This window comes from Larimichthys crocea, chromosome IX, assembly GCF_000972845.2.
Source record: "Larimichthys crocea isolate SSNF chromosome IX, L_crocea_2.0, whole genome shotgun sequence".
Lineage (NCBI taxonomy): Eukaryota > Metazoa > Chordata > Actinopteri > Sciaenidae > Larimichthys > Larimichthys crocea.
Window position 1 is genome coordinate 1,847,113 of NC_040019.1, and position 27,859 is coordinate 1,874,971.

At 42.8% G+C, this 27,859-nt stretch overlaps 1 protein-coding gene across 1 annotated transcript in view; it reads right to left on the reverse strand.

The window, feature by feature from the left end:
• Window positions 1-2,865: 2,865 nt before the first annotated feature.
• Window positions 2,866-27,859, reverse strand: part of LOC104936787 (netrin receptor UNC5D) — a 184,568-nt gene continuing 159,574 nt past the window's right edge. The window contains exons 11-19 of the mRNA XM_019266805.2: window positions 26,646-26,864; window positions 25,728-25,812; window positions 19,691-19,862; window positions 15,625-15,855; window positions 12,718-12,867; window positions 10,766-10,930; window positions 10,332-10,510; window positions 8,468-8,662; window positions 2,866-7,418 (exon numbers count right to left, since the gene is read on the reverse strand). Of these exons, the coding sequence (XP_019122350.2) occupies window positions 7,382-7,418; window positions 8,468-8,662; window positions 10,332-10,510; window positions 10,766-10,930; window positions 12,718-12,867; window positions 15,625-15,855; window positions 19,691-19,862; window positions 25,728-25,812; window positions 26,646-26,864 (1,433 nt within the window). The 3' untranslated portion in view covers window positions 2,866-7,381. The remainder of the gene's footprint in view (window positions 7,419-8,467; window positions 8,663-10,331; window positions 10,511-10,765; window positions 10,931-12,717; window positions 12,868-15,624; window positions 15,856-19,690; window positions 19,863-25,727; window positions 25,813-26,645; window positions 26,865-27,859) is intronic.

Sequence of the window (27,859 nt, forward strand, 5' to 3'; positions counted from 1 at the left end):
ACAGTCGGCGGTGCAAAAAAAAGAGGATTTATTGTTTCAATCGATTAGTGCGTTTGGCAGCTGCATAGCAAACCCTTCTGTTTCAGGATAATCACCACTGAGAAGTATTTTTCGTTGCTTGACATCTGCAAACAAGTCACAGAGTTTCTGCGTTTGGAAAATTGGAGATTAATAGCGTAAAGATGGGAGAGAGGAAACAAAAGAGTAACAGCAAAGAGTTGGTGAAAGGAAAACAAGATTCCAACTTTTGTAGGTTAGTTCTCATGAGCTTCACATGACTTGCATTTAGCCCTTCTCCCCCTCCCCTCCTCCTCATCCTCCTCTCCTCACCCACCCTCCCTTTTCTCTCTCTGTACCGACCTCCCTCCCTCCCTCCCTCCTTTCCTCCAATCCTCCCCTCCCCTCCTCTCTCTCCGTGCAGCACATAGACTTCCTGTGTGTCCTGGCCTGAATGGTATGTGCATGGAGTGGGTGTCTGGGAGGCCTTTCATCCGGCATGGAAAGAAAAGAGAAGTCAAGAGAGAGAGGGAGAGAGAGAGAGGGGGAGAGGGGGAGAGAGTGAAAAAAAAAAAAGAAAGTGAAGAGAAGAGAGTCATCTTTAATCCGTTTGAGTCAGAGCAGTTGTCCAGAGGCGAGCGGGGTGGGGCGTATTAGACGGGGTGAGAGGGCTCTGGTCGTGCCAGGGATGTGTGTGTGTGTGTGTGTGTGTGTGTGTGAAGCGTCTGGAAGGGGAAGAGCGAGGCCTGCTGGGAAAGCCTGCAGCCTGCCTGTTTGCCTTCCTGGGACAGATGACATCCGGCTGGGAGACACACAAGTTTGCACGGCCCGAGCAGAGATACTAAACCAGAGCGGGTAGAATAGATAAAAATTAACCAGAGAGAGTTTCCACGCTCTGCCGTGGGAGAGCATAATGCACCGCAGACCAATCGAGCAACATTTGCAATGACAGAACAATGACTGAAATGGAATAGGGGGGGGGATCTTTGCAGGCCCTGAAGCCTCGTGGGTGAGCGCTCAGCTGCATATGGCGTTGTCAGACAGGGTGTAGCTGGCTGCTGCCGAGTGCCAGGGCCTGACTACTAGACCCTACCCACACTGTGCGGAGGGGCGCACATGCAAGTCTGCGAGACTGCCTCATGTCATGGAAACAACCTACAGACGCACGAGTGCGCACATGTGCACGCACAGTATGTCAAGACGTGCCCAGACAAGATAACCTTTAATAAGAAGAAAGCATACAGTGCCATCTGCTGTTTGGACTGGACTGGGGATTCATTATTAGTGTCAGTTGAAATACATGAAATGCTTTTATGTATGTAATTATGTCAGACCAAAATCAAGCAGTTATTTATATGCGGATGGATTATTTTGATTCATATTATGTAGATAAACAGATGGCACATTGCTTTGTTCAGTTCAGATCAGTTATCGTATTAAATCTGATGCATCACACTACACAGAAGAAGTACAAGAGAGTACTAATACTCCACTACTGCTTTCAAAAGCATACTCAAGTAAAAGTACGAGTATTATCAGTTAAATGGACTTAAAGTTTCAAGAGTAAAAGTACTCACTCTGCAGTAAACCGTTCCCTGTCAGTGTTTTTGGATTCATATTACTGCTGTACTGTACATACTGTTGGCTGGTTTAACCTACGGCAATGCATCATGATTTTCTGTCCTTTGAAAACTCCCTAAAAAGTGAAACTTTTTGGAAAGAATCAGCCTGTTTTCAGCTTTGTGACGAGGCATTTTCCAGCTAATCCGAGAGAGTTTTTAAAGAGTTTAATAAACCTGAAGAAGAGGGATTATTTTCTCAAACCATAGAGGAACACTTCATCCTTCAGAAAGTTTCAAAGTTACCACGTTTGGAGATATGTGATTTGTGTGACATTATAATCCAAAGACTAAAATGCAAGTATAAACCTACCTACAGTACTTGAGTAAATCTACTTAGTTACATTCCACTGTGGTTTTCAACAGACAGTACATGCACCACCTGCTGGTTCAGATAGAAACACCACTTTAAGCTGTTATGAGTGGTGCAATTTAACTTTAATTACACACAACACAGCACTGATAACACCATAATTTTAAGTAGTTTGATGCATGGATTTAATCTTATTATTCTAAAAACAGATTAACAGTGAGCTGAAATCTGCATTTTTTTTTTCCACTGTGAGGAACAGTTCATTATCAGCTCCAAGATGTTTTACATTAAAGAGCCGGCTTTATTAAACAGCAATTTTCTACGTTATCACCCACATACGGAAGGTGAATTAATAAAACTCAAACTGAAATATATTTGCATAATATGCATTCAGGAGTTCATTAACTTAATGAAATTCTTTGCGGTGTTAGATATATCTATAAATTAGGTGTAGGCTCATCTTGAAACACCTAATTTAGAGGTGCTGCTTGACTTTTATCAAGCATCATCGTAACAACAAATAATTAGTGCTATACCATTGTACTTCAGGTTTTAGCCTCGACAGAAGAACGTTTGAACGACTTTTAATGCTTTTTAGTGCAGCTAAAATGTGTTTTTTGGTGAATATGATTAATTAATACAGTTATCTACTCTCTGCACCACTGTTTATATGCAATCCCATGCACTGTAGCTTGGTTTTATACCTCTGTTGAGCAAAATCTCATACCAAACCTTCAAAATAGACGTTTATGAAACTGCGAGTCTTCCTGTGAGGGGTTGCGCGTTGGAAGAAGAGTACATTTAAGTCGGTTTCCCCGACAGTTGGCCAGAACTGAGTGAAAACCGAGCCCGGTTACACCCATTCTGCAGAACCGTCCTTGAAAGAAGACCAGAAATCATCGGAAAGGAAACTAAGACGTATGAACCGCAGAATCCTATGCTTTCACTGCATATTTATTTCAACACAATACAGTATATACAGTTTCAAAATAAATTGCAAATCTTTGAAAGAGCAGGAGAGAGAGAGAGAGAGTAAAAGAAGTCGCCTAAGGGAACATCACCAGTGATAAGCATTATGACTGTCACACTTTTCAGCTTCTTAACATAAACATTCATATAGCACAAATCAAATCTTGAGTACAGAGAATGTATTCATCCAATGAGTTCAAATCAAACAATGCATTACACTGTGTACATAACCATTTGAAGAACTAAATCAGAATCATTTAACATATCCAGCAGTTTCATTGGATAAATAGAATGAGCATTGGATTTTAAAAAGGCAGTTAAAGTTCCCGTCCACCCCCCCAAAAAAAAAGAAAAGCAGAGAAACAGAAAGAACCCAAAAACAACAAAGTAATAAAGTTTTGAATGAAACTTTCACCACATCTGATGAGCTGATATACTTTTACTTAAGTTAGCATTGTTTTCTATTTTCTCCAAAGCAATGCAGATCTTAAGATAGTCGGCTGTGAGAAAAACACATTACGTCACACATCTCAATAAGCTGAAATAGTAGCACGACCGTAGGCTGGATTTTTCCAAGGACACATAATACAGCTTTTTTTTTTTTTCTCCTTTTTCTTTTTTAAAAGTTACACACAACTTTCCTTCACGCACTCACACTCACACACACACACACACACACACACACTCTCGGAGTCATCGCGTTTTTATGTAAAGGACACGCTGACGGACACGCGGAGCATCCTCAGGGTGACAGATGACTGTCAAATCATTTTTCGTCAGCTCATTGTCGCTGTAAGATCCTGGCATCGGCGATAACAGGTTTTTAAATGCTTCAGTATTCTCAGGAAACACCTCTGCAGTGTATACAAGGTGGGCGCTGTGCATGGCAATGAACAATACAGCTTTGCATATAACATACTAGTTTCTTTGATATGGTGTGTAATTAAAAATAAAAACATTCCGGTCAGACTCTCTGATGACACCAAAAACATGGAGAGGCACAATTAGTTAGAAAACTGTGATTTCTGTGATGCACAACACGTGGAACTATAAAGCGAACCGTTCTTTCATTTTGCAAACGTGTGCATGTATAAACATCTGTGTGTGTGTTTGTGTGTGTTTGTGTGTGTGTGAGAGAGAGATGCAGGATGAAAAAACAAAATCTGAACCAATGAAAGAAACGTGGACACACATTGGAAAAGTTTTTGGAGCAAGACTTGGCAGGATAACAACTTGATGCCCAAAAAAAGTCAGTTCTAGCCAAGTCCTCCTGCCAATAAAAAAAAAAAAAAAAGCCCCAAAAACTATGTCCAAAGTAATCTTCACTCCAGAAATGTCCTTAAAATCTTTAGGAGGTGGCATAAATCAGAAGGTTGTCACTGGTTGTTATAGATCTGCATAGTGAGGTGTGGCTCCTTCCCCTGACAGGAAATCATTGAAAATTAGGGAATGTGGTGAAACGCTGCTTATACGAAAAAGTACGTGAAGTGTGAAAAGAAGAAAATCCTGCTGTTCATTGGCAGACTGAAGGTATTTTGGACTGATGCTGTGCCACGGTGCCTTGGCTGGATCGTGCTGCTCTGCAGGGCAACATTTCCATCAAGTCTCACAGTCCAGTTCTTTATGTGCAGCTGGGTTGCTCAGCAGACCATCAGCTTTCATGTTTCCTCAACTGTATAGGATGGAGAAACAGTGCCCGAGCACCTGCCCATCTCCCCTCTTCAGAAAAAAAAATCCTTTCTTTGGCTTCATTTCTCATTCATTTAAGCCTGATGCTGACAAACAAACATTTAATGCTTTAATGCATTCTGCTGGCTATGCTTTTTATTGTGACTCCAGTACCTGCCCTAAAAGGTCTCTCTAAACGGCTGGAATAGAGCGTTGTATCCTGTTTCTTATGATCTAAAGAGACCTGATTGATCCCCCATCCAAAGTGCAGATACATCTGAAAATAAGTTTGCAGTTCTTTACGACACACGGCCTTTGTGGAGAACATTTTCTGTGCTTCAGCAGCAGAGTGGTCCCACTCATCAGTAATGATACATCAGTGGGACTATGTTGTGGATAATGGCTCAGAAAGCCTGTCTTTCAACTCTTTTGAGAGCAGCTGCAGTCATAATCTCTTCCAAAGAAAAGCAATGTTTGGCTCCATTAGCCAACATACACCTCTGCAAGGACCTTAAATAGGGTGAGATTGCTCTTCCAGGTGGCACTCCGGGAGAGACGGTCACCCACAGGTGTCACCATGCTGGAAGTTAGCAGGAAATTCTTGAGAATGTGTTACTGGAAAGAAGCTGCGGATCCCAAAAATCAGTCAATGTGGTTCTGGAAAACATGCTGGCAGGTGAGAGTTATGATGAAAGGAGCTGGTCCCATTCACTACCAGCTCTTGTCACTCGGGTCTATGCATCTGGAGACTCACTGACATCACAATGAGTCCATTTTACTTTGGTTTATACTTCACACATCTAAAAAAACAAGTCAAAAACTAACCAATCACAAGTGCTTATAGGAGTAGTTACTCTAAATCAAGGTTGATCAGCTACTATAGCCTCAGCTGTGGAACTTTGAAGTTGAGGAGGACTCCACTACTGCTAAAGCTTGTTTAGGAGTTAATGACAGTTACAAGTAGCATCAAGAGGTTACAGTAGACGATCTTAAGGCTTGCCTTCAGTCATGATCAAGCTAAGATGACAGAAAAATCACTAGTTTCAGCTTATGATTTGTTTTTCTTCATCTTCTACGATGATGAACTATCTATCTTCAGAGTCTGGACTGTTGGCTGGATGAAACAAAGACATTTGAATGTTTCAACTTTGACTTTTGGAAACTGTGATGGAGATGTTTCACTATTTTCTGACATTTTATGGACCAAACTAATCAATTATTGGAGAAAATCATGGACAGATTTATATATTTTTGCACCCCCAGGGTCCTTCACTCACTTTATAATGTACTTTCAGACATGAAGAGCAGAGCATTCACTGTACTGGGATGTTTAGTTTATTAGTTAAGGTTCGGCCTTTTTAAACTGTTACTTGACATTGCCGTAAATAATTTTTGGAGTTTAAACAAAGGCAATAAAAGATTGCACGAGTGGTCTAACTCTGCATGTGACAGCCGGAGAGAGTCTCTTCCAGGTGTAGATGTATTCCAGGCTTTGACCTTTTTACACAGTGACCTTTCCAGCTGATAGAGGAGAATCGGTCCGTCCTCGTCTAGGTTTTTTTTTCGGTTTTACATGTGGTGTTCTTTGATCCGTGTAGATCGAATGACAAAGGCTTGCCGAGCGACGACAGGTTTGATTATTTGGCAGTCATGGCTCACTGAAAACAGATTTTTTCGGGAACTCCAGCTATCAAATGAAATATTTAATATCTCTGTGGTTGGACGTTTCCATGAATACACAAATTAACAGGAATTTGCTTTTCCGCCGTAGAGCCAGCATGAGCACACTTGAATCTGCATTCTTCTCTCGCAGCTTGTCTGCTTAGTTTAGCTCGACACAAGGACCGAAAACAGGAGCAAGTCGGCCGAACCCGGCCAAGAAACATACCCGCACATAACTCCAGATAAAACTGCACATTTTTTTATTTTTACAGAGGTTTCAGAGGTGCCAACATGTGGATTTTGTGACCTTCAGACAGAACCAGGGTAGCCGTTTCCTCCCGTTTCTATTCTGAATGCTAAGCTAAACCACCTGCCGGCTTGTAGCTCCATATTTCCAGTAGATATCAGAGTGGTATTGATCTCCTCATCTAACTCTCAGCATTTCCAAAAATGTCAAAAAACGCCTTTAAGAGCTTCCTAAGAAGGAATCACAGCAGCAATGTTTCACCCGGTCTGGGTAGCTCGAAGAGGGTTAAACGATAAGGAGAATGTTATCGGTGGCTGCAGAGCAAACCTGAAGGATCTGTTCTCCGTCTGAAGGTTCGGACATCTAAAACAAACACAAGCTTTTAAACGGGCCACTAATTTAAATCAGTTAAGGCTCACAACCAATGGACTGTCAGGCGTTTTGAAAGGAGCCTCTTCCACACATCACTCACTCCCCTTGAATAGTTTTAACCTCCATCGGCTCTTGGTGCGGTTCAAACAGCTGCACAGTGCAACATCAACATTACTTAAACTTAAAGAGCGCTTCAGAAAGAGAGATCTTTCTACGTCTTCCTGAAAATTGGACTTTGCATGGTTCTCTGTTTCATCTCCTTGCTGAATAGTTTTTTTTTAGATTTATCTACGTTCACCGCTGTACAGTAAGTGGGCTGCCAGGCTTTTCAAGAATTGAATTCATTAAGTAGATGAAAAGAGAGAGCCAACACAGAGTTCAACACAAAGTCACTTTATTAAGTTTTAGGGGCCAGGTGGAGCAACTGAATAAGGAATCTTTCTGACCGGGAGCTCTTTGTTCAAGTGGATGCTGGCTCTGTCGGGGGAAGAAAAGACAGAGGAACGGGAGTGATAGTCGGCTAAGTGGATCCAATTAAAATGATGTCCAGGCATCTGATGATCCAGATGAACTGAAAAAAACCCAGCAGCTCCAGTCAAGCCACACATGAAAAGTCAAAATATGAATTTAAAAATCAAGACAAAAAGTCCCAGAAAGTATGGACGCAGTGTATGTAATGTCCCCGCTGTCGCTCTCGTTAGCATCAAACGAGACCCCCCCCCCAAAAAAAACAGAAGTTGATCATTAGATGTGTTGGGATGTGGTGCACCAGATGCATTGGTGTAACTTCTCCTCTTCTTTGCTTTGTGTTCTGCTTGTGGGTGTTTCTTAAAATGATTGGTGTCCAATGTGATCCATGCCAGTTTAGCACTGTCAAACCTTCATGAAGTACATCCTCACTTCTTTTTTTTGTTTTTTTTTTAAACATGTGGACATCATAAACGCTAGTCAGTACAGTCTCTGACCACAGAGTTACTTTCTGTTTTCTCATATATCTCCAGCGGTAACATTTGAGACACGGTGCAGAAACTAAAAAAAAAAACGAAGAAGAAAAAAGAAGCATTAGGAGCTCTCTCAAAAAAAGAGTGACAACATAATGACATTACACCAAACATTTTGACAGCCCAGTGGTCTGTTTGAGGGCAAGTGCCGGCACATCCGATCCTGGGAAGGTCACAACACTGGCCTGATTGGCAGTCTGTCGGAAAACACGCTCCATTCTAGAAGAGAGTCCTCTTCACACAGATATTCAGAATCCTTGAATACGGATTATTGAATCCGGAAATGTCAGAAGATGACATTTCTCTATCGGAGGTGGGCGTGGGACTCTTATATCCTTTTTCTGAAATGTTTTGTTGGTGCCTCTGAATAACACAAATACTTTAGTCCTTCGACATTTGTTCCTCTCTCACAGTTGTTCCTTGAATCCCGTCTGTCTATACGTGCCATTTCGTTTAGCAGAGGCGTTCCTTTATTAACAGTCCAAAACTGAGTTTCCCTGCTGTCCACTGCATTGCATGTCCTCTTCCTCCACCTCACCATAGGTTAGTTAGTACACCTGATCACCAGTGTTCATGCAGTAGAGGTTCATCATTATTTGATCTGCTGTACCTGACCTACCCAAGCTGAGTGAATTCTGAGTCCCGCTCTTCTCTGCTGCAGCCAAGAGTGGCGGTCCTCGGGGACTGGACCTTGCTGATTTCCTCAAGGGCACTGGCCAGAGAATCCAGGTCCCCTGAGTCCTGGTGTTGGACTTCCCACAGGCTCAGAATCACTGATGATGGGCTCTCCTGGCATGCAAAGTAACACAGGTTCCTACGGGCCAGAGAAAACGGAATATTATATTAGAGTAGGTGGCAAGGTGAATGAACGAGAGTGGCAGTTAATAGTGGTTCAGTAATTAAGTGAATGCCTCGCACTGGTGATGATAAGAAGGCCAATGCAAAGACATTTTTAAAAGGGGGCACTCCAGTGGTTTAGTATCGCACTTCCATAAACTTCAGAGACAGATTTAAATAAAAGAACATGCAAAATGAAAGTCCACAAAAGTGGATCCTACATTTCCCATCATACAACTCTTTCATCAGATCATTTCGACCTCTTAAACTTCACACCTCGAGTTTGTAACGCCGAGGCAACCCCGAAAGATCAAGCTCATCAGAGGCAACAGAAGACGTTAAATTAGTATTTTTTCTCGAAAGTAACCTCGCCAGAAATGAGACTGAGCAGTGTTTTCTATCTAAGGTGGAAATCAATTCATCTGACCGAAATAGCCCAGCAAGCAAAGATCCAGTAAACTGTTTTGTCTCCGTGTGGTCACGGGGAAAATTCAGCTCCAGTTTGTGAACACAATGTTTTTACTGTCTTTACCGCAGGCTTATTCTCCTCCTCTGCTGTCGTTATAACACACATCCAACAGAGTGCACTGTTTCATTACAATGGACTTTCCTTTGTTGCTGCCATCTCCCCTTATTTTTTTTTTCTCTATCCCATTTCCCCTCCATGCTATGATTCCCACACATTCAGAGATATAATTACAAAAATCAGCTTAACTAGGTAGAGGCATTCCCATTACATGCTGCTTTTTTTTTTTTTTAAGTGTGTTCTCCCGTTCCTCTGTCGCAGATGTTTGTTTTCAGACCGGGTTTAAGTGAAATTCCTTAATCACATAGTTTCTGTCACCGTTTCTTAGTTAACTTTTCCCTCTCATGTTTCTCCAACTGGCAAGAAACACAGACTTGCAGTACTTTTTTTTTCCTCCACCCCCCCTCAAGAGCTTGATGGAGCTGACTGCACAGATCTAAGAGTCTTCATAGCTATAAGCACTTAGATTATTGACTTCTCCTCTGAAGCGCAAATAGAGATCGGCCCGTACCAAACAACCAAAATCCTCCAGCAGCCTACGCAAAGACTGACCTGGAACAAACTCTGGAGAGTTAAACAGAGGTTGAGGGATGGAAGGCATGCAGAGGTGCTGCTAATGAAGAGTGCTAACATGAACACATTTTCTTGCCAGAGGCTGGCCTGTCAGCGGTCTGAGACCTTCCTTCAGATTTCTGCAAAACACGGCATCTTCTCTCCGGTAATTCTGACTGTGCTAAAGTTGGTCCTTACACCTCTCTCCCTCCTCTCGCTCTCTCTCTCTCTCTCTCGATGTGCATGTGTTTCTCGATCTATAATGAAATCAGCAGTGTGGCGTGTTACTGAAGGCTGGTTGGTGATGGAAGATTAGTGCTGACATGGTGCCTGAATTCCAGATTAAAAATAGTATTCAAAGCGGGGCAACGTTTACATAGCAAGAGACCGGAACATGCAGCATTTCTGCTTTCTACTCATTATTCTGTAATAACGGGCAACAAAACACGGCGTTTTATTCACACGTCTGTGCTTTGGTAACACACGGGATGACTCAGCAATATGTAAACCGCGTATGATAAAGGAGGAGAATGAAATGTAGGTTTTTCAGAGTGCTATAAATTCATACCTGTCGATGTGGAGCTTTTGAGCCAAGAGCTGCCAGTCTTTCCCCTTGGCATTAGCCGTGTCAAAGGTGGCGCTGATCCGCTGACGGATGGACAGGGGGATTTTAAAGGCCCTTGACCCTGTCTGAGAGGTGATGGTACAGTCTGACTGAGTGAAAAAGGGAACCACTCCCTTTTCATTCTGGCGGCAACAGCAGGAGAAAAAAAGAAAACAAGGAAAGACGTGTTAGGGTGATCTTGATATTGCAGCCAAAAGCTCAATATGAAGACAAGGACAAGGACTTATCGAGACAATTTGCAATCTATACATGAAAAGCTCCCAGAGAGGCTCATTAAGCGAGCTCTTAAATCAAATCAAGAGTTATTCAGTGTAATAAAAGAACCTATTAACAAGCCGCATGACTGCCCACGCAGCGAGCGTGTGCACGACACTCACCTCCACCACAGACGTGTAGACCTGTAGTATCTGCTCCTCGCCTTTGACCTGTCGGACGCTGATCTTGCAGGAGAGCTGAGACGAGGAGTGGCTGTATCGCTCCAAAGAGAAGGCACACTGCAGGGGACGCTGGTTACTGGCCCACACCTGAGAAAAGGAGAACTCCTGCAGGGTGGGCGAGGACAGACGGAGGGCGGACGGGGAAAGAGAGAGAGAGAGAGATGAAAGGATCAGGCAGAGGAGACAAACAAACTCATTAAATCCGCTCGTCCCGTTATTTGAATCCTACTTTGCCACCCACTTTGCTGTTCACATGATTAATTAAGAGTGAACGAGTGGCCTCTTTAGCCAATCAATGATATGACCTAATCACACGGTTTTACCCCCTCGGAAAGAGCAACAACATCCAGAGCCCCGGGAAAAAAAGAAAAAGAAAAAGAGTATCCTGTCAACATCGGAGAGAGCCGGAGTCATTAGTGCAAAAAATGCAATAAATTCGACATTTTTTGACTCACTGTTGCCTGGGAGAAATGATTGGGTTACTCTGCCCTTACAGTGTGGCTAGTCTTACAAGCAATCGTTACAGACCTAAGCCAACATTATTAGCAGAAATAGTCTATTTAATGACATAAACACCATCCTCTGAATACTTTTCTAGTAAACACACAGCCCACAGCATTAAAATCTCCAAGTCAGGTTGTATTTACCACTTTGTTGGCTTGTTATGATTTCTCCTCCAAATTATGATACTCCTAATATGCCTTGAATATGCTTGTAAACGCCAATTTTGCAAGATCGGGAACAGTAATGTGATTATGGAATTAGGACAGAGATGCCTTCATTCACCTAGTTTGCACTGCATCTTCCTCCAAAAAGTGGCGGCTGAAAAACCAAAAAGTAACAGAGAGGGGAATCTAAGAGGCCAATTTTCGACTTCCATTACTAACTACTGCGTGACCCAGACAGTGGCGCAGCGAGAACAGGTCAAAAACACTGTTTTACGGATGATTCATCCCCTCTTCAGATCCATCAGACAGGAGGATGGCTACTTATAAAAGCCTCCGTCAGGCAAGAGCAGTGTCAGAATGAAAGCAACAGTCATCTTCCCTCCGTAGGACGCTCGCACAGGGCAGGGCAGAACATGCAGTATATGTAGAGCCCTAGGAAGATAATGTATGTATGTGTATGTGTGTGTGTGTTGTGTGTTGTGTGTGCCTGCCTGGCAGTCATAATTAATATTGTAAGGGTGTGTGTGTGTGTGTGAGATAACTAGCCTTAGTGATCTCCTGCTGTGCCCTTGCTGCTGTCCTTTGGCTTTGATGTGACCAAGGAAGGAAAAAATAAAAAGAGTCGGGGAAACTGGTGGAGGAGAGAGTTCTAATGGAGGAACAGAGGAAGCCGAGAAGATGAAGGTGGCACAGCTTCGTTCCAGATCTGTGACCCTGATAAAGCGGAGTTCATTTTAAATTAGAACTGAGATGTAGAGCCCCGCGTGGGACCTGCTTTCTTAATCCCGCTCCCGCTGGATTTCTGACCATTACCGGCCCACTCCTGCGTTGTGTGTGTGTTCCAGACCGCCCGCCTGCAAACCATGAGCTCCTGCGCAGGTTCTCCTCCTTCTACATTTAAAAAAACACTTTGATTTGATTTTTGGAGTCATTCATTTGGCTAAACGATTGGCCCGTTTGCTCATTATGAACCCTGCATGTGTGGCCATGGGCGACGGAAAATAAACATGTTTGTGTTCCGTATGGTTCGCAGCTCGGATCTGTAATCATCAGTTCACACGTGGCGTTTTATTGCTAATAACCCAGCGTCTTGATCACCGACTGGCACATGAAGTCACTAACTACAACTCCCACTGGATTTACGTTGATCCGATCCAAATGCAGTCCTCTACGCCGTGCATGCACATACAGTAAACATCATTTTAGCTGTTTGAAACTGCCTACCTGGCAGGTGGTGAAAGGCTTGATGCTCCAGAGTAACTGTGGGACGTCCTGGATGGACACCTGGAGGCTGAAAGTGTTCCCCCTGAACAGCATCATTTTAGGCTCCTCCAGCAGCCGCCCGCCCCTGCTGCGCTCGCCCACCGCCACCTCCTGATGAGGAACAAACAGTGTGTGTTGTTTTTTTTCCCGGCAGGGTTTGGGAAGAAGAGAAAAATAAAAGCAGGTATTTTATATGGTTGACAGACTCTCTGCACCAAGCTTGGACTCGGGTACAGCATATAAAATGAATGTCAGATATTTTGACAATCAATATTTTAACAAACAAAAATACCAAACTAGTTTCAGCCTCTAACATCGAGGATTCTTTGTATTTTCAGGCAACAAACTGCAGTTTGAGTTTTGGACAGTTGGTCAGACAGAATAAGCACTTTAAGGATTGGGATTTAGGGAAATAGTTCTGTACATTTGCCACTATTTCTTGGTATTTTATAGACCAAATTATGAATTGATTAATTGAGAAGAGAAACAGCGGATTCATCTATAATAGAAATCATTGTTACTTGTTTGTTCAGAGGATAAGAGCTTTTCTTCAAGCGTTTTTTGACAGGAAACCAGGGATTAAGAGAGGGGGGACGACATGCACCAAAGGGCCACAGGTTGGAGTCGAACCCTGGACTGCTGCATTAAGGTCTGAGCCTTCGTACATGGGGTGCACAATCTACCAACTGAGCTACAGATGCCCCAAAACTTTCGTCTTTTACCTAAAAATTTCAGAGAATAAAATGTAAAAACCTTTTACCCAAACACGAGATAATGTCCAAAGTTAGACTAAATAAATAAACATACAAGAAGCTTTTAGTAATTGGTTAGAAGCATCGACTTCTCTCTGGCTGTGCTCTTTGCACATTTATAAAAAAAATACAAACTCTAGAGTAGAGTGGTGCACTTGTAGGCCACTTCTGCTCACGACACAGAACCAGACACAAACAAATCAAACAGGCAGACAGGCAGCCAAAATAAAAAATCAGATAAAGACCAGCAGCCCGGATTGTTAGTCAAAAATATTGGTTGTACACAAAGACGAGACATTAACATAAGAGAGAAATCAAAACAAAAGTCTGGAGTCAATATTAGACTTTTTTTTTAGCTTCCTGTCTCGTGATATTGTAATTTCTTCCACATCTATAAAGAACAATAACGTCTGTGTGTGTTGGTATGTACTTGTGTTTACATTTGCTTTATCTTGGGAATGCAGAGAGGGGTCGGGTTGTGTGTGTGTGTGTGTGTGTGTGTGTGTGTGTGTCCTGTATGCGTTGTGCTTATCCACCCAGTCACACAGCACAGGGAGAGGAGAGTAGAGAGAGAGAGGGCGATGCAAAGCATGCAGGCTGTCTCGAACCTGATCAATTCCTGCTGCAAGCTCACAGGGGAAATTAATTGTCGTATGAAGCACAAACAAAAGCCAACGAAAAGAGAACAAATGAGCAAATAACCATGTCTGACTGATGGAGAGGTGGAGTGTATTGGCTCTTGGCACCCACACCCAATTTCTCTCTGTTCACTGTTCACCACTGCAGCCAAAAAAAGTGAAGCAGGGCTAGAGGCTATACGGGTACAACTGTCTTCTCTCCTTCAGAAAAAGCTGTGCGGATTTAATTGAGAGAGAAATTACTCTTGCAAAAAGTTTTTTTTTTTTTGGACAAAAATAAATTTGTGATTTCCAACGAGCCCACACTGCAAGGACAGGGGCAAAGTTTTTGCACAAAGCTCCACTCGAGAGCACAAAAGACGAAAAAAAACGGAAGCGCATCTGAAAAGCGTTGCTCGTTTTAAAACACACTCGACGCGTGGAAAACACATTTAATTAGAGAGCAAATTAAATTACGCAAAAGAAAAGGGCAGAGAAGCAACCTTGGAGCATCTGTTTGTCTTTGTAATTAAAAGCCCCTCTTTGTCTCCTAGTCATCACGCGATCTCCCAGTGGCAATGTTACTGAACAGGCAGATCTTCAGTCGTGCACAAAAAAAAAAACTCAATCGCAATTCCTCCAGGCAAAAAGCACCAGGCGCTCCACCAAACGGGGGCAGTTAACATCTCTTATGTCATTTATACCTTCTATATTTCAACTCTGCTCTATGGATTAAAGATTTTTTTGGCCTTTTATGATAGGACAGCTGAAGATAGACAGGAAGCAGGGGGCAGAGAATTAGTCGTCCAATGCGGGATTCGAACCAAGGCCAGCTGCAGCGAGGACTATAGCCTCCACACACGGGGCGGCCGCTTAACCCACTACGCTACCGACCGCCCCTATGGACGTCTCTTGGTCTGTCCACCACTTTACTCCAGACTGAAGAACGACTATATTATGTTACTGTATTATGAGTGGTGACTGTTATCCTCTAAAGCCAGCATGACATTGACATTTAAGGTTTTCAAGGAAATGTCACCAGATGAATGGTTATGAAACTTGGTGAAAACATTCATGTCCAGCTCAGGATGAATCTTTTCAAACCTTTCATTTATAATCTAGTGCCGTTATTATTATTTCCCCCCACTCAAATTTAAATTCATCCAATAATTTGTCTTGTTTTTTTGTTTTTTTGACACCGAGCCTCGGCAGGGTTTTGTTTTTAGTGTTAATTAGCACTAACGTTGTTTACATGTTTACACCCTGAGCTACGATGGTGACAGCAGTAAACATTACTCGCCGAGCGTCAGCAGAATCGCACTGTCATCGGGAGCTGTTAGCGTGCTGATGTTGGCGTTTATTTTAAGTACTAAGAAGAGTGGAGGCAAACAAAGCAGCAACACCATATTTCGTGATTTATCGTGTCAAAATAAAATGAAAAAAAAAAACAGACAAAACTATGAAATTCTCAGGAAACGGCACCGTCTTTGCCCTCACACCTGAAATGCCTGGGGCGTGTCGTCCACACAGTAGACCCTGAGGGTGAAGCCCAGAGAGTTGCTGGTATCCGGACTACCAAACACAGCCAGCCTCAGCCTCTTGGCTGCCTCCTGGTTCATCGGCTCCCCGACAAGGGCGTAGCGACCCGGATGCTGCAGCAGCACGTGGCACCTCTGGGCCTCCAGCAGACAGTAGCAGGACGTGCTCTCCTCATCCACGGACATCACTTCCTTTTGGAGGGGAGAAACATCAAGGAGAGAGAGAGAGAGAGAGAGAGAGACCAGATTTAGTTCAGGTGCATTAAGCAGACCATTAAGAGTTCATCTTTGGGTTAATCGTGAGAACAGAACAGCATCAATACTGCAAGGCTGATGATGATTTTTGATTTTTTCGGTTTTGAAGATTCAGCACCGGGCTTTACACAGCGGAACTGAGCATGCTGATTCATGATTATTAACATTTCAATTACTGCCAGGGCTTAGTTTGCAGAGAGAGGTTTGAACTTAACCATCCAACTGAAGGCTGAACACCATTCAGCCTCTGCTATGTGACTAATGCTACCATATAATACTCTATCTACTCTTTATTGGCGTATTACCTTTAGATAAATACACAAAAAAAAAAGAGGCATCAGCATTTAAATGGAAGAAGCCACTGTATTGCTATTAAGGATTTTATTAAGACACCTCACAGGCAGTAAACTGGAAACTTTCTCTCGTACACGGACCTGAACGAGGGCCAAATGAATAATCACACAGCCCACTAAACAGATGGGGGATACAGTAACACTGACAAAACGCATTAGCGGGGTGCAGTTGCATCCGATGGCCAATTGCTCCTCATCTCGTGCTCGAGCCTGCCCTGAATCACCTTTGAAACATAACTGTGACACGCAGGTTCCCCTCTGCATATGGCCCCGTCTGAGGCATATACAGCCATGCGGGGGTAATTTAGTGGCCCGCAGATTCCTAAACCTGCCCCATTAGCGCTGCAGCAGACATGAAGGATCTCCATGACATAGCTCATCCCTGCCAGGCGGCTGGGGAGAAATGATGGAGTCAAACTCTTGCAGTACAAAAGTGCAAGCTTTAATGGGAATGGCACTGAGAGGCAGACGGAGCGAGAGAGAAGGGAAGAGAGGAAGACAGAGGGGGAGAAAGACCTCCATCTCCTATTATATCACTAATTCCAGAGATTAGGTTTTGACTGAGCATCCTTTCTGAAGATAAAGGGCTCATTATTCCACAGTGACAGAGACGGGTCACGGCGTAACATTTTCTTGGAGAACATCTCCTCTTCTTTCTCTGAACCCGTCCGTCTCTTCCTTTCTCCTGCCGACTCTCTCTCTCCTCTATTCTCTCCTTTCCGATGGGCACATAGCTCCCATCAGTGATGGGTCTTTTGATAGCTCCCTATTGTGCAACGCGGCTGCTGGCAAATTACATCTGTGTAAATGTCACACAGAGTGAAAGGACCGGGCTGGGAGAGAGCCACAGGCGACCCAAGGTCACGCAAACTCTGTGGCTTCGGGGGTCACTCTGCCTCGATGAGGTCCCCGAAGCTTTTTGATGAGGTTAGTTAAACATTAAAAGAGCATCTTAGAAATGTCTACTCTGCCAAGAAGGCATGAGAAAATGGCATAGAGGGTGTTTGGATTGAAGTGAGATGTCTGAACAAGTCTCTGTAAGACTGTGAAGTAGCTCTACAGGGCTGGGTTGAAGGACTTTTCAGAGGTGTTATTTTACTGAAAGAGCTTTATGTGAGAAGAAGAAAATCTCAGAGCAGCAATCACAGCGATAGCACTTTATTGTATTTATAGCAGTAAAGTCTTAAATCTTTTAAAAAGCACACTTGGTGGTTTTTATATGTTTTTGACCTCGCACTGAACTGGGCACATTAACCTCCTCACAGTTCTGTTTTTTTATTCAAATCTGTTGGTGCAAATGTTCAACACAGCCGGCTGAGGAGGTCAGGGGTGTTATTTCAACTCCAACGTTTCGTTCATGAAAACTATGGCGCAAAATAGTCGTCAGCGGCGAAGATGAGACGTCAAAGAGCTAAAAATAGATCTTTGACTGTAACAACAATGATGAAATCCATATTTTGTTTTCCCTGACTAGATGTTTCACTCACAAAATGAGCACCATCTGTCTTATGAGCATGATGCGATGACGATGATGGAGCAAAACCTGGAAAAGAGGCAGCTTGCAGCAACAGTCCCGTTACATGAAGTGTTTGTCGTGCACAGAGATTTTAAGACTTTTAAGAACTCTTCTAACGTCTGCAAGCTTATTGGAGTAAGTTGCAAACACTGTCACTTCACAGCAAGATGGCTCCAACCTCAGCTGGGGCCTTTCTGCCAGTTCTCCGGGTACTCCGGCTTCTTCCCACAGTCCAAAAACGTGCGGGTCAACCGTATGTGTGAATGTTTGTTTGTCTCTACGTGTCAACCCTGTGATGACCTGGGAGCTTATCGAGGGCGTGCCTTCCCATTCTTCCTACCTACCCTCTCACCAAATGTCAGCTGGGATTGGCTCCAAGCAGGGGTGCCGCCAGGAATTTTGGGCCCCATGACAAAAAAACAAAACAAATTGGGCCCCCTCTGCACAGCTGTTGTCCCCACATCTCTAGGACCTAACTATCCCATCAAAAGCTTTACAGAACTCTAATTAATCAAAGGCTTGCAACTGTTTTGCATCTTGTAGTTCAATACTAGTACTAGTACAATATTTACTGCTAGTGATTTGTACATGCATGCAAGTCTGCATACAGTATGCCACCATAAAAATGTGCTAAAGGCCATTTTTTTATTTAACTTTTACTGCCCAAAACACGAAAAAACAAAGAGATAATTCATTTCATTATTATATTTGAAATATATATACTCAATGATGATGGTTTAATAGTTTTATATTGGTGTTTACCTATTTTTTTTACCCTGTCAGTCGTGGGCCCTAACTTTTCCCCCTGGCTCCAACCTCCTGGATGATAAGCGATTATGGAAAATGGGTGAATGGATGGGTTATGTTGATATGTGATGTTGTAATGATGATGTTAACTTTAAAATGTTATGTGTTAGAGAGCAGTTAACCAAACACAATGCTAACTTCATTAACATTAGTTTTATTATGTAATATTACAGTACAATGCAGTAGCAAATACTTAAATGCAAAGTATCTTGTACTTTGAGTAAGATACTTTTTTTTTATGAATATAGATTTTTAGTCCTCTAACCACCACTGGATTTTTGGGATTTTCCCATTTGACTAAGATGACAATAATAATGTTAAAGTAGCTGAATCTATCTGTCTGTGTGGTGGATAGCATTTCACATACAGTAAATCCAAATTCAGAGCTTAAATATTCATACTCACTGGCAGTCATAGTGGTCCTGGTATAATAATTGAGGTGATACATATTCCTTCATGCCTTTATCTACATGAATTAAACCTAAATCTGCGGGTGTGTCTATCCCAACAGTTGTACCGTGCTGAATCACAACGGTATAAAGATTTATAAACTTTTTTTATATTACAGACACAGTTTCTCCATACAATAAATAAAGACAACAGCAGCATGTACAAACATAACTGTGTCGTTCCCTTCTTCTAATCTAAATTGAGCTTCTTGTGTTCAATTATCATGAATGGCTCCGATGCAGAATCGCAGATTCATGAAAGAGTAATGGTTTAAAATACCATTATCATTAAACTGGGGAAGAAGTGAACATTTCAGTGACTAATAGTCGTCATTTGCATTTGGTCTGACATTTCTTTTAGATGTATGACAGCATGAGGTAGAGCTTGAAAGGCTGAATTTTATGCAGGATGACGAATCTGAGCTGGCAACCCTGAAATCAGCTCCGTGCTTGCATGACTACACTGCAGGATGAAAATTTTTCATCAAAGTAGGTTGGAGCAGTTTTATCAGTCCGTATTGATATTCCGGGCACTGGTGAACGTTGTGTGTTTGCACTTGTTAACATTCTGCATTGATGTTTGCAGCAGTGAATGTGGACCTGATAATTACAGCTGAGGTTTTTTTTTTTTAACAGAAATGGCTCACCTCCCACTTGTTGTCCTGCGTTTGCCTCTTTAGCCGGATGGTCCAATTATCAGCAGCAACCTCCGCACAATGGGCTACGGTCATGGCTATAGGACAGGACAGGTCAAGGCCTGCTGGGCCATACATGAGGGCAGGACTCAAAAAGATCTCTGACCCCTCCTCGGACACAGTGCTGCAAACACAGAGAGACACATATTTAAAAAACAACACATCTCATCACATCAAAAACACATTTTTTCTCTCAGCATAAAAATAAACTGCTAATGAATCACTGCTTCAAACAAGCATTCAGATAGCAAAGTGTGACCCTTGCCTCCGAACAAAGTAAACTGAAATCCTTGGACGCTCATAATGAATCAATCCCTGACTAGCTGACACACAGACACACAGATAGAGGAAGATTAAAGCACCAAGACTAATGGACAGTGGGGCTAGGGAGGACAGGCTTTAGCACACAGCGTGTAAGCTTCGTGGGTCGATGGAGCTTATGAAGCCTGCTCTGGCCAGCCTGGTGACAGATTAGCTGGGCCAAGCTGCTCTTGGCCAGGGGCCCAATCTTGGCTGGAAGCCCTGAAGACTGAGAGCAATCAATGGGACCACCATCAGTCATGCAGTTGGCCCGGCTGGACACCTCACATATACAGGACACAATATTGGTGCTGTTGTCACTGCAGCAGCATGGATATTTCTCAGCATCATTAATATAACTGCAGCAGGGACAAACCCCTGACATGCAGGCACAGATGCATCACAAATGTGTGTGTATAAAGCGTGCATGGATTCACAAGTGCACGCGTGGAAATGTAGGAAACAGAGTGAGAACGAGCCGGATGTGGAAATTATCATTTTTATAGGTTACACTTCATAAACACAGATACATTTTACCATATGAGGCAGGGAGCAGCTTTTTATGATGCAGTTTGTTCACAGTGAAGTAGTGACAAAAATAAAAGTATGCTCAACAAAATCAGTATGCATATTAAATGAACCGGATTTTTGAGCCACTGCACTATTTTTCCCCACACATCGAGGACGGTAATGAAACAGAAAAGAGAAGTATTAAATCTTTCCACAAAAAAAAACATATTACTTTCTCTTTGAAGGGGTTTGACTGCAGTGACATTCAAAAGACATTCAAAAGTTGAAGCCGGCTGACGAATCAATGCCCGTGTTGGATGATTTCTTGTTAGTAAATAATGTAAAAGTACATTGATTTCCTATATACCAACTGCAAAACCAGTATACCATTAGAGCTTCAAGTGATAGTTATCTTCATGAATTATTTTCCCCAATAAATCATTGCAATTAACTGGGAATTAATCAATTCTCCATGATTATTTCCTAGAGGCGTGAGCTACAGACGTCCAGACCCCCGAAGATAACCAGTTTATGACAAATCCTTAGCTTAAGGAGCGGGAACCGACAAACGCTTGGCAATTTATCTCGACTAAAACAGCTGTCAATTAATTTTCTTTTGACCGACTAATTGATTAATGACCTAACACCTGCAGCACATCGTGTACACTACAGCTACTGGTAGTCAAAGTGTGACCACTTTCCTATTTTACTCGTTTACTCGCATTTTAACTGGAGCTGGATTTTTTTTTTTCCATCCCTGCAACAATTACCTGTAAGATGCATGACAATTGTTTTATGTATGAGACGGAGGTGGGAAGGTGAGGTGCGATGCATGAGCGTGTGCGTGCTGACAGGATAGCGTTCCCTGACGGCACAATGTGCCGCCGAGGTTGTTAGTCTCCCGTTACTTTCACAGCTCCTGTTGCCGAGCGCTGTGTCAAACTTTTATCCTTCATTATGCGGTTACCAATCAACACTAAAAAATTAAAACGGGGTTATGATCTGCTGTCTAAAAATAAAATCATGCAACCAGACAGCACCGTAGCCCTGCAGCTGCACTTTTGTGCTAATCAGCCCCAAGCTCAGAGGAAACCAAGGTTACCTGCTGCTTAGACTACGGTAATTAGCCAGATTGCCTGTGAGCAAAGATTAAAGATGGTTATTTAGCATCTCCGATTGTGGTTATGAGAACAAAGAGACAGAACTCCAGGATGGATGGTTAAAGTATAGATAGTAGATTGGGGCTATTAGTTAAATCTGGTGTCATGCAACACGTCTCTTAAACTCACATCTGTCATATCATCCAGCGTGACATTAATTCTTTTCCCGTTCCTCAGACACAACATGACAACAATTATAAATACCACCCTCATTAGTGTTTGACAGTCTGTCTTTCAAGCCCTGGGAGAAGTGAGGGGTCAGACTTTTAAAAAGATTACAACCATAAGACTGAACTTCACGCGTGGACTTTCATATATTCTGAGTTAAAGGGTCAGTTCACCCTAATTAAACCTACTAAAAAGGAGTTTTGAACTGGTTATGGAACCGTCTGATGGCCTCATTCGCTAATGTAGGTCATATAGAGGCCATCAGAGAGAAGACTGGCTGTTTCTAGAGCCTATGTTTACATGTTTCCTGGCAAGGTTTTACAGCGAGCAGTATGTTAGCCATAATATGTAACATTTCTGCATTAAATTGCTAAAAATACTACACCTCTGCTGCACATCCTGTTGCCTTGTGTACGTACACGGTCCCGAATGTTTCCTACTTACTTCTAGTTGCTATGGGAAGTCAGCGAACGTGACTAAACATAACATGAATTACATTTAAATACCTCGTTTGCAAACATGATTTATGCCACATCAGGTAGATTTTCATCGAAAATGCTGCTTGTTTAACAATGAAGACAACAATTCCCATGATCCCATGCTACTTTACAATGTCTTATGTTACTGTTTTGATGTGAGGAACCCCTACAGGCACAAATTACATACTAGACATTTAAAAATGAAGCAGGAGGAGAATTTTTCTTTTGACGTTATATTTTGTTGTTATAGCTGAAACCGGGCCGAGATCAGCAAAGAGGGAGAAAGAACCAATGAAGTAAACCTTGGTCAGTTATTCAACAGATGGAGAGAACTGTGGGATTTGAAAAGATTCAAACTTTTCCTGAACTGACAGGCTTGTTTTATGTGTTATGAGACATGGAATGGATGTAAAGTTCAACAACTGTTATACAACTGATACATAATTTAACCTTACATTATAGATCAGTTGTATAACAGTTGTTGAACTTTATGTTGGCCTTGCTAGAGAGGTTGGTTTATTATTATGAAGACATAGCATCTCAACAAAATGAGTATTAGGTCGGCTTACATGTAACCGAGGTGCATTAACGACACTCAGACAGAAGTTTTCTTTGTCATATTACAGTTATTAATATTACATAACCAGAAATAGATACATTACCGTAACGCTACACATCCTGCAAACTGCTGAGTGTAAAAAAAATAAGTTGTGTCTGTCTTTAACTCGCTTCCAAAACAAATGCTAGCCAGATCAAGATATTTACGAGAAAAAAACACTACCGCCTTCGTCCACAGGAGTCGCCAGACCCAACACAAAATGCGACATTTCTTTTTGGTTGCTTCAAACAAACAAAACTTTAAAACGGTATCTAGCCGTGCATGATGCAGACTGTCGATGGAGATGAATGGAATATAATTTGGGGTGTTCCAATAAATAATAATCTTTCCTGAAACAGCGTCCACATAATTCAGGATAAAATCTAAAAGAACACGATGTGAACAGCTCTCGGTTCTTTTGACAGCCCTTTAATTTATTACCAAATTTTCCTATCGAATACTCAACATCCCAAGACTATCAATAGCTAGTGTTAGCATTTTACACCAGGCAGGTAGCCAACAACAACAAAAAAGGAAGCACTGAAGCAGTTTATCAGATTTTGTGCAGCTCCCTGCAGAGACACAAAAAGGCTTTGCACAACTCTTTTTACACTCCTGCAGTCAAATTCCCCAAGATGTGTAAACTGACGTTGACGTGTAAAATGATGTGTTCATTTTTAATATTCCACTCAATACGAGCATTTAACAGCTTCAATTAAGTGTCTGAACACGTCAAGAAAACAAAAAAAGTTTCACAACTTTAGCGACGCAAAGTTGCACTAATCAATATTTTATGTGACAAAGGGTTTAACGACTACGTCATGTAAAAGATGTCGCTGGTTGTGACCCGCTACGGGAATTATCACCTGACTCTGCAGGTGCACTCAGCTCTAAGGAGCATTTTTAATGTATTTTAATTAATTGCTCGGATTATATGCAACTTAACTGCAGGCGGGCAGCTGTTTTCAGCAAAAAAAAAAACACTGTACACTCCCTGCTCAGCACCAGACAACAGACAGATGAAACCGGGCGACTAGCTGGGAAACACAGCGGAGCATTTAGCAGCTAAAGATATTTCCCTGAGGAGTTAGTAGAGATGAACGTTTGTTAGGTGGCCAGTGATGCGACTCCATAATAATGCTAATTTTGCTCTGTGTCTGCTGGATGAGTAAATACAGGCAGCTGTTTGATTGCACTTTAGCCACAGCATCTGTATAAGGTGATAATAAGTCAGCACTGGATTTAGAGCTCGCTCAAAATCAATGAAAGCAGGTCTGTGGGTGAATATTTCGGCTCAAGGTGCTATTGGTAAAAGATAAATAGTTGGTCAACTTAGTTGGTACTAACAAAAAACGATCAACATCCATGAAAAAGACGCTCAAAAAGACTCATTGACTCCAACCTGTGGAAATCCCATCATACCGGGCATATTTTGTCCCACACCATGATCCTGCCTCTTGGACAACCCACTGCCCCCCCCTGCTGAGCTGGAGAAGATCACACACAAAACAACCTTGTAAAGCCCAGAGGATGAACGGAAAGCTCTGGCGAACACCTGAAACCGAGCCAGAGCTGATCGATGCCTATTCTTCGCAGAGGAAAGCATCGTCTTATGTAGATGGCCGAGGTTTGAATGGGAAGAAAGGATCCAATTTCTCCCGTGGACTCTGCGGCTGTCAGAAGATAGGCTCTGACTGACAGCTCAGCGGTGCAACGGCTCCTGCAGCTTCTTAAACGACAGCCAGAGAAGTAAACAGCATCGGGCTTATCAGAGCAAAGCAGGAGCCTGGAGGGCAGCAGCTTGGCTGAATTGGGAAGACTTTAAGCAGGGGGAGGGTATAACCAGCCCGCTAACCCGAGCTCTGAGCCACAACTTATAAATGACCTTTGATCTGTATCTTTAACCGGATGACCGTGGGCACTTAATGCGTGGGCGGAGGCGAGGTGAGATGACAGTTGAATTTCAGATGGCGCTAAATGTCAGTTTTGATTCTCCCTCTGATGCGGAGGGAGAATTTCATTGAGAAGCGCGGGCGGTTAGACGTGTTGTTAGGGTGTTATCTCACTAGGGTTTCACACATACCTGCTGACACATTGATACTGTCTGCTATAAATCAAGAACACGTCCAGGAACTGACTTCGGGTTGTCAGGTGGCTTTTGAGGCTCTGTTGCGAAGAAGTCAAAGATATTAGACTCCTTTTTCAAACGGTTCTTATCTATCATGCCGTTTTCTCTTTAAGTAATAGCTTTGAAGAAACCTCAACGGCAAAAGTTACAGAAATAGAAATCCAGCTGGCAGGCAACAGTCATCTAAACTTTGTGGCATATCACGTTCCACCGAAACCAGAAGCCGAATCAATATCAGCCGTCATCAAGACTTCACAATTTTCACCACTCTAAGAGATAGTGTCACAGTTATGTCTACGAACACAAAACAGGCTACCAGAGTCGTGGAGTGGATCTTTCTCTGCTGAGACAGTTGCTTAAGGCAGTAATGCAATCTGTCTACAGCTGCCAATGTATTTGTGACACATATGTCCTCCCCTGTAGTGTCTGCAAAATGAGCAAGGATCTCATGCTGGGCGGGAATATGCCCGCATCTGTACTGTATGTATGTGTGTGTGTATGTACAGTACATGAGGATGTGTGTGTGTGTGTGCATGTTTGGCAAAGAGAGCAGGAAGAGCGATGAGAAATGCTGTGTGACGGGATGAAAGATTAAAAGAGAGCAGCCTTGGAAGCAGACTGCAACGCCTCAGTGAGAGTCCCTCACCTGCTGTCCTCCTGGTTGATGATCATGTACATTTCCCAGGTAGTGTCTTCCGCGATCCCCCCATGAGGCACCAACAGACTGATACCTGCAGAGAAGGAGGTATGCAAAAACTGATCAACACACAGCCAGACATGCACACACGACACCTGCCCGGCTGTCAGGTCTTTTTTTTTTTTTACTAAAGGTGACAGCGAGGGGAGGTGATGGCCACAGAAAAAAGGTGACGGAAGCAAGTCCCAGAGGCGTTGTGAATCAACGCTGCCAGCAGTCTCTTTGTCACAAATACACACACGGACTGTCTATTTCTGAGACAGAAACACACACACACATACACAATGTTCTACTGTATGATAAACAATTACTGCCAATCTACCCTGCAGTAGATAGAACCCCTCAAGGGACAGAATGATGAATGCAGGCCACGGGAAAGAGCTCCCTGAATAATGTGGTACACTGAGCATCACAGCTTTACATTACATCTACCAGTTAACATTCCCTTCAAAGTTCTCTGAATTGTTATATCTTCATAATGTTTAATTTATTTGTTGAAATGTTAAAAAAATGATGCTTTATAGTTAGAAAAACTTCGAATATGCTGAGAAACGTTGATTGGATTTGTCAGGACGCACCGGTCGGTTAAAAATGCCAATGCTGTCTAACCTCATCACTTCAGGAAATAATATATTCATGTTCATGTTACTTGGTCTGCAGCGAAAATGTGGAAATGTCATCGATCGCCCAACACTGACAAGGTCAAACAACTTCAAAATGCAATACAAGAAGCCCTGGATCACCTTTTGTGGTTGTTTCAAAGTGCACTAAGTTGCAAAAAAAAATCTACTGCTGAGATTTCCAGATTTATGTTGAGGGTATTTCAGTTTACACACAGGAAAGGTATCGAATTAAATTTCCCCGCACCTGTGTTAGGTACCACCAGCCTCCCTCCGGCATGACCAAACACAGCAGTGGCTTTGTGGAGAGGCCTGCAGGGAGTCAAAGAGACTTGTGGAGTAAAGAGGTTTTTGCTTTTTCTGCCCAGCGTCGTCCCCACTGCAACTCCTCTGTAGTCTGGAGCCAGGCCCCTCGGGAACGTCTGAGGGTGGGACATGACATGGTACTCTGCTCTGTCTGCCACCCCTAGAGACACAATGAGATGAAAGGACTTAACATAACTCAGATCATTCATGAGACTAAGAGTAAAGACAGGAATACAACATCGCCGTCAACTCCAACAGAAATGTAGTCATGTAGGAAACATCATCACATCACAAATGTAACATCGAGACCTTTAATCGAATTCTCCGATTGATGCATCGCTAAAAAACCTCCACCGGTTAACAGCTTGTCCAATCACAGCCCAGCCACCATAACTAGGCTTGGCAAGCCTGTCAAACTGAGGATTTCTCTACAAGCCCAGGCAGTGTTCAGGCTGTAGTACGGGCGACACTCTGCATTTAAAAGAGGTTTGGAAGGCAGTGTCTTTTTTCTTCTTTCTTCTCTCTAGCCTTTCCAAACTGCAAACCTCAGAGGGGAAAGAAGTGTGAGGAATGGATTAACCAGTGTGTGTTTATATTCGCTGCATCATGACCTGCAAATGGCTATTGAGCTCACTAGCTGGAGTGGCTGCAGGAGCGCGAACTAACTGCATTACTTTGGGGAGCTTATGCAAAAAAAAATACAAAGCTAACATTCTGTTTCATCCAAACTCGACGCTGCAATGCATTAAAAAAATGCACATTTCAATCAGTGTCTCAACTCGTCAACTTCTAAAGCACATGCCACTTTCAGTCTTCCAGCATGATATCATGCATGTAGCCATCAAGTGCATACTTAAGGTCCCTAGTTGGATGTATGTCAGCTGGAGGCGGTGTTTTTAACGTCAGTATGAATCAGCCTTTTAGCTGTATAGCTCACGTCATCTACCGGCCACAGTTGCCATTTCTGCAGGCAAATTGATGGTTGCCGGGCTAGAAATGAAACGATACGCCTGCGTTTGTCTGCCTCCGTCTGAAACCAAGGACTCAATGTTAAAAAAAACTAAAAAAAACAGCAAATTTAGAGTGATAAATGTGCCGGTGATATCGCTGTAAACTGCAAAGTGCCGCAAGAACGGAAAAGCTTGACAGGCGTAG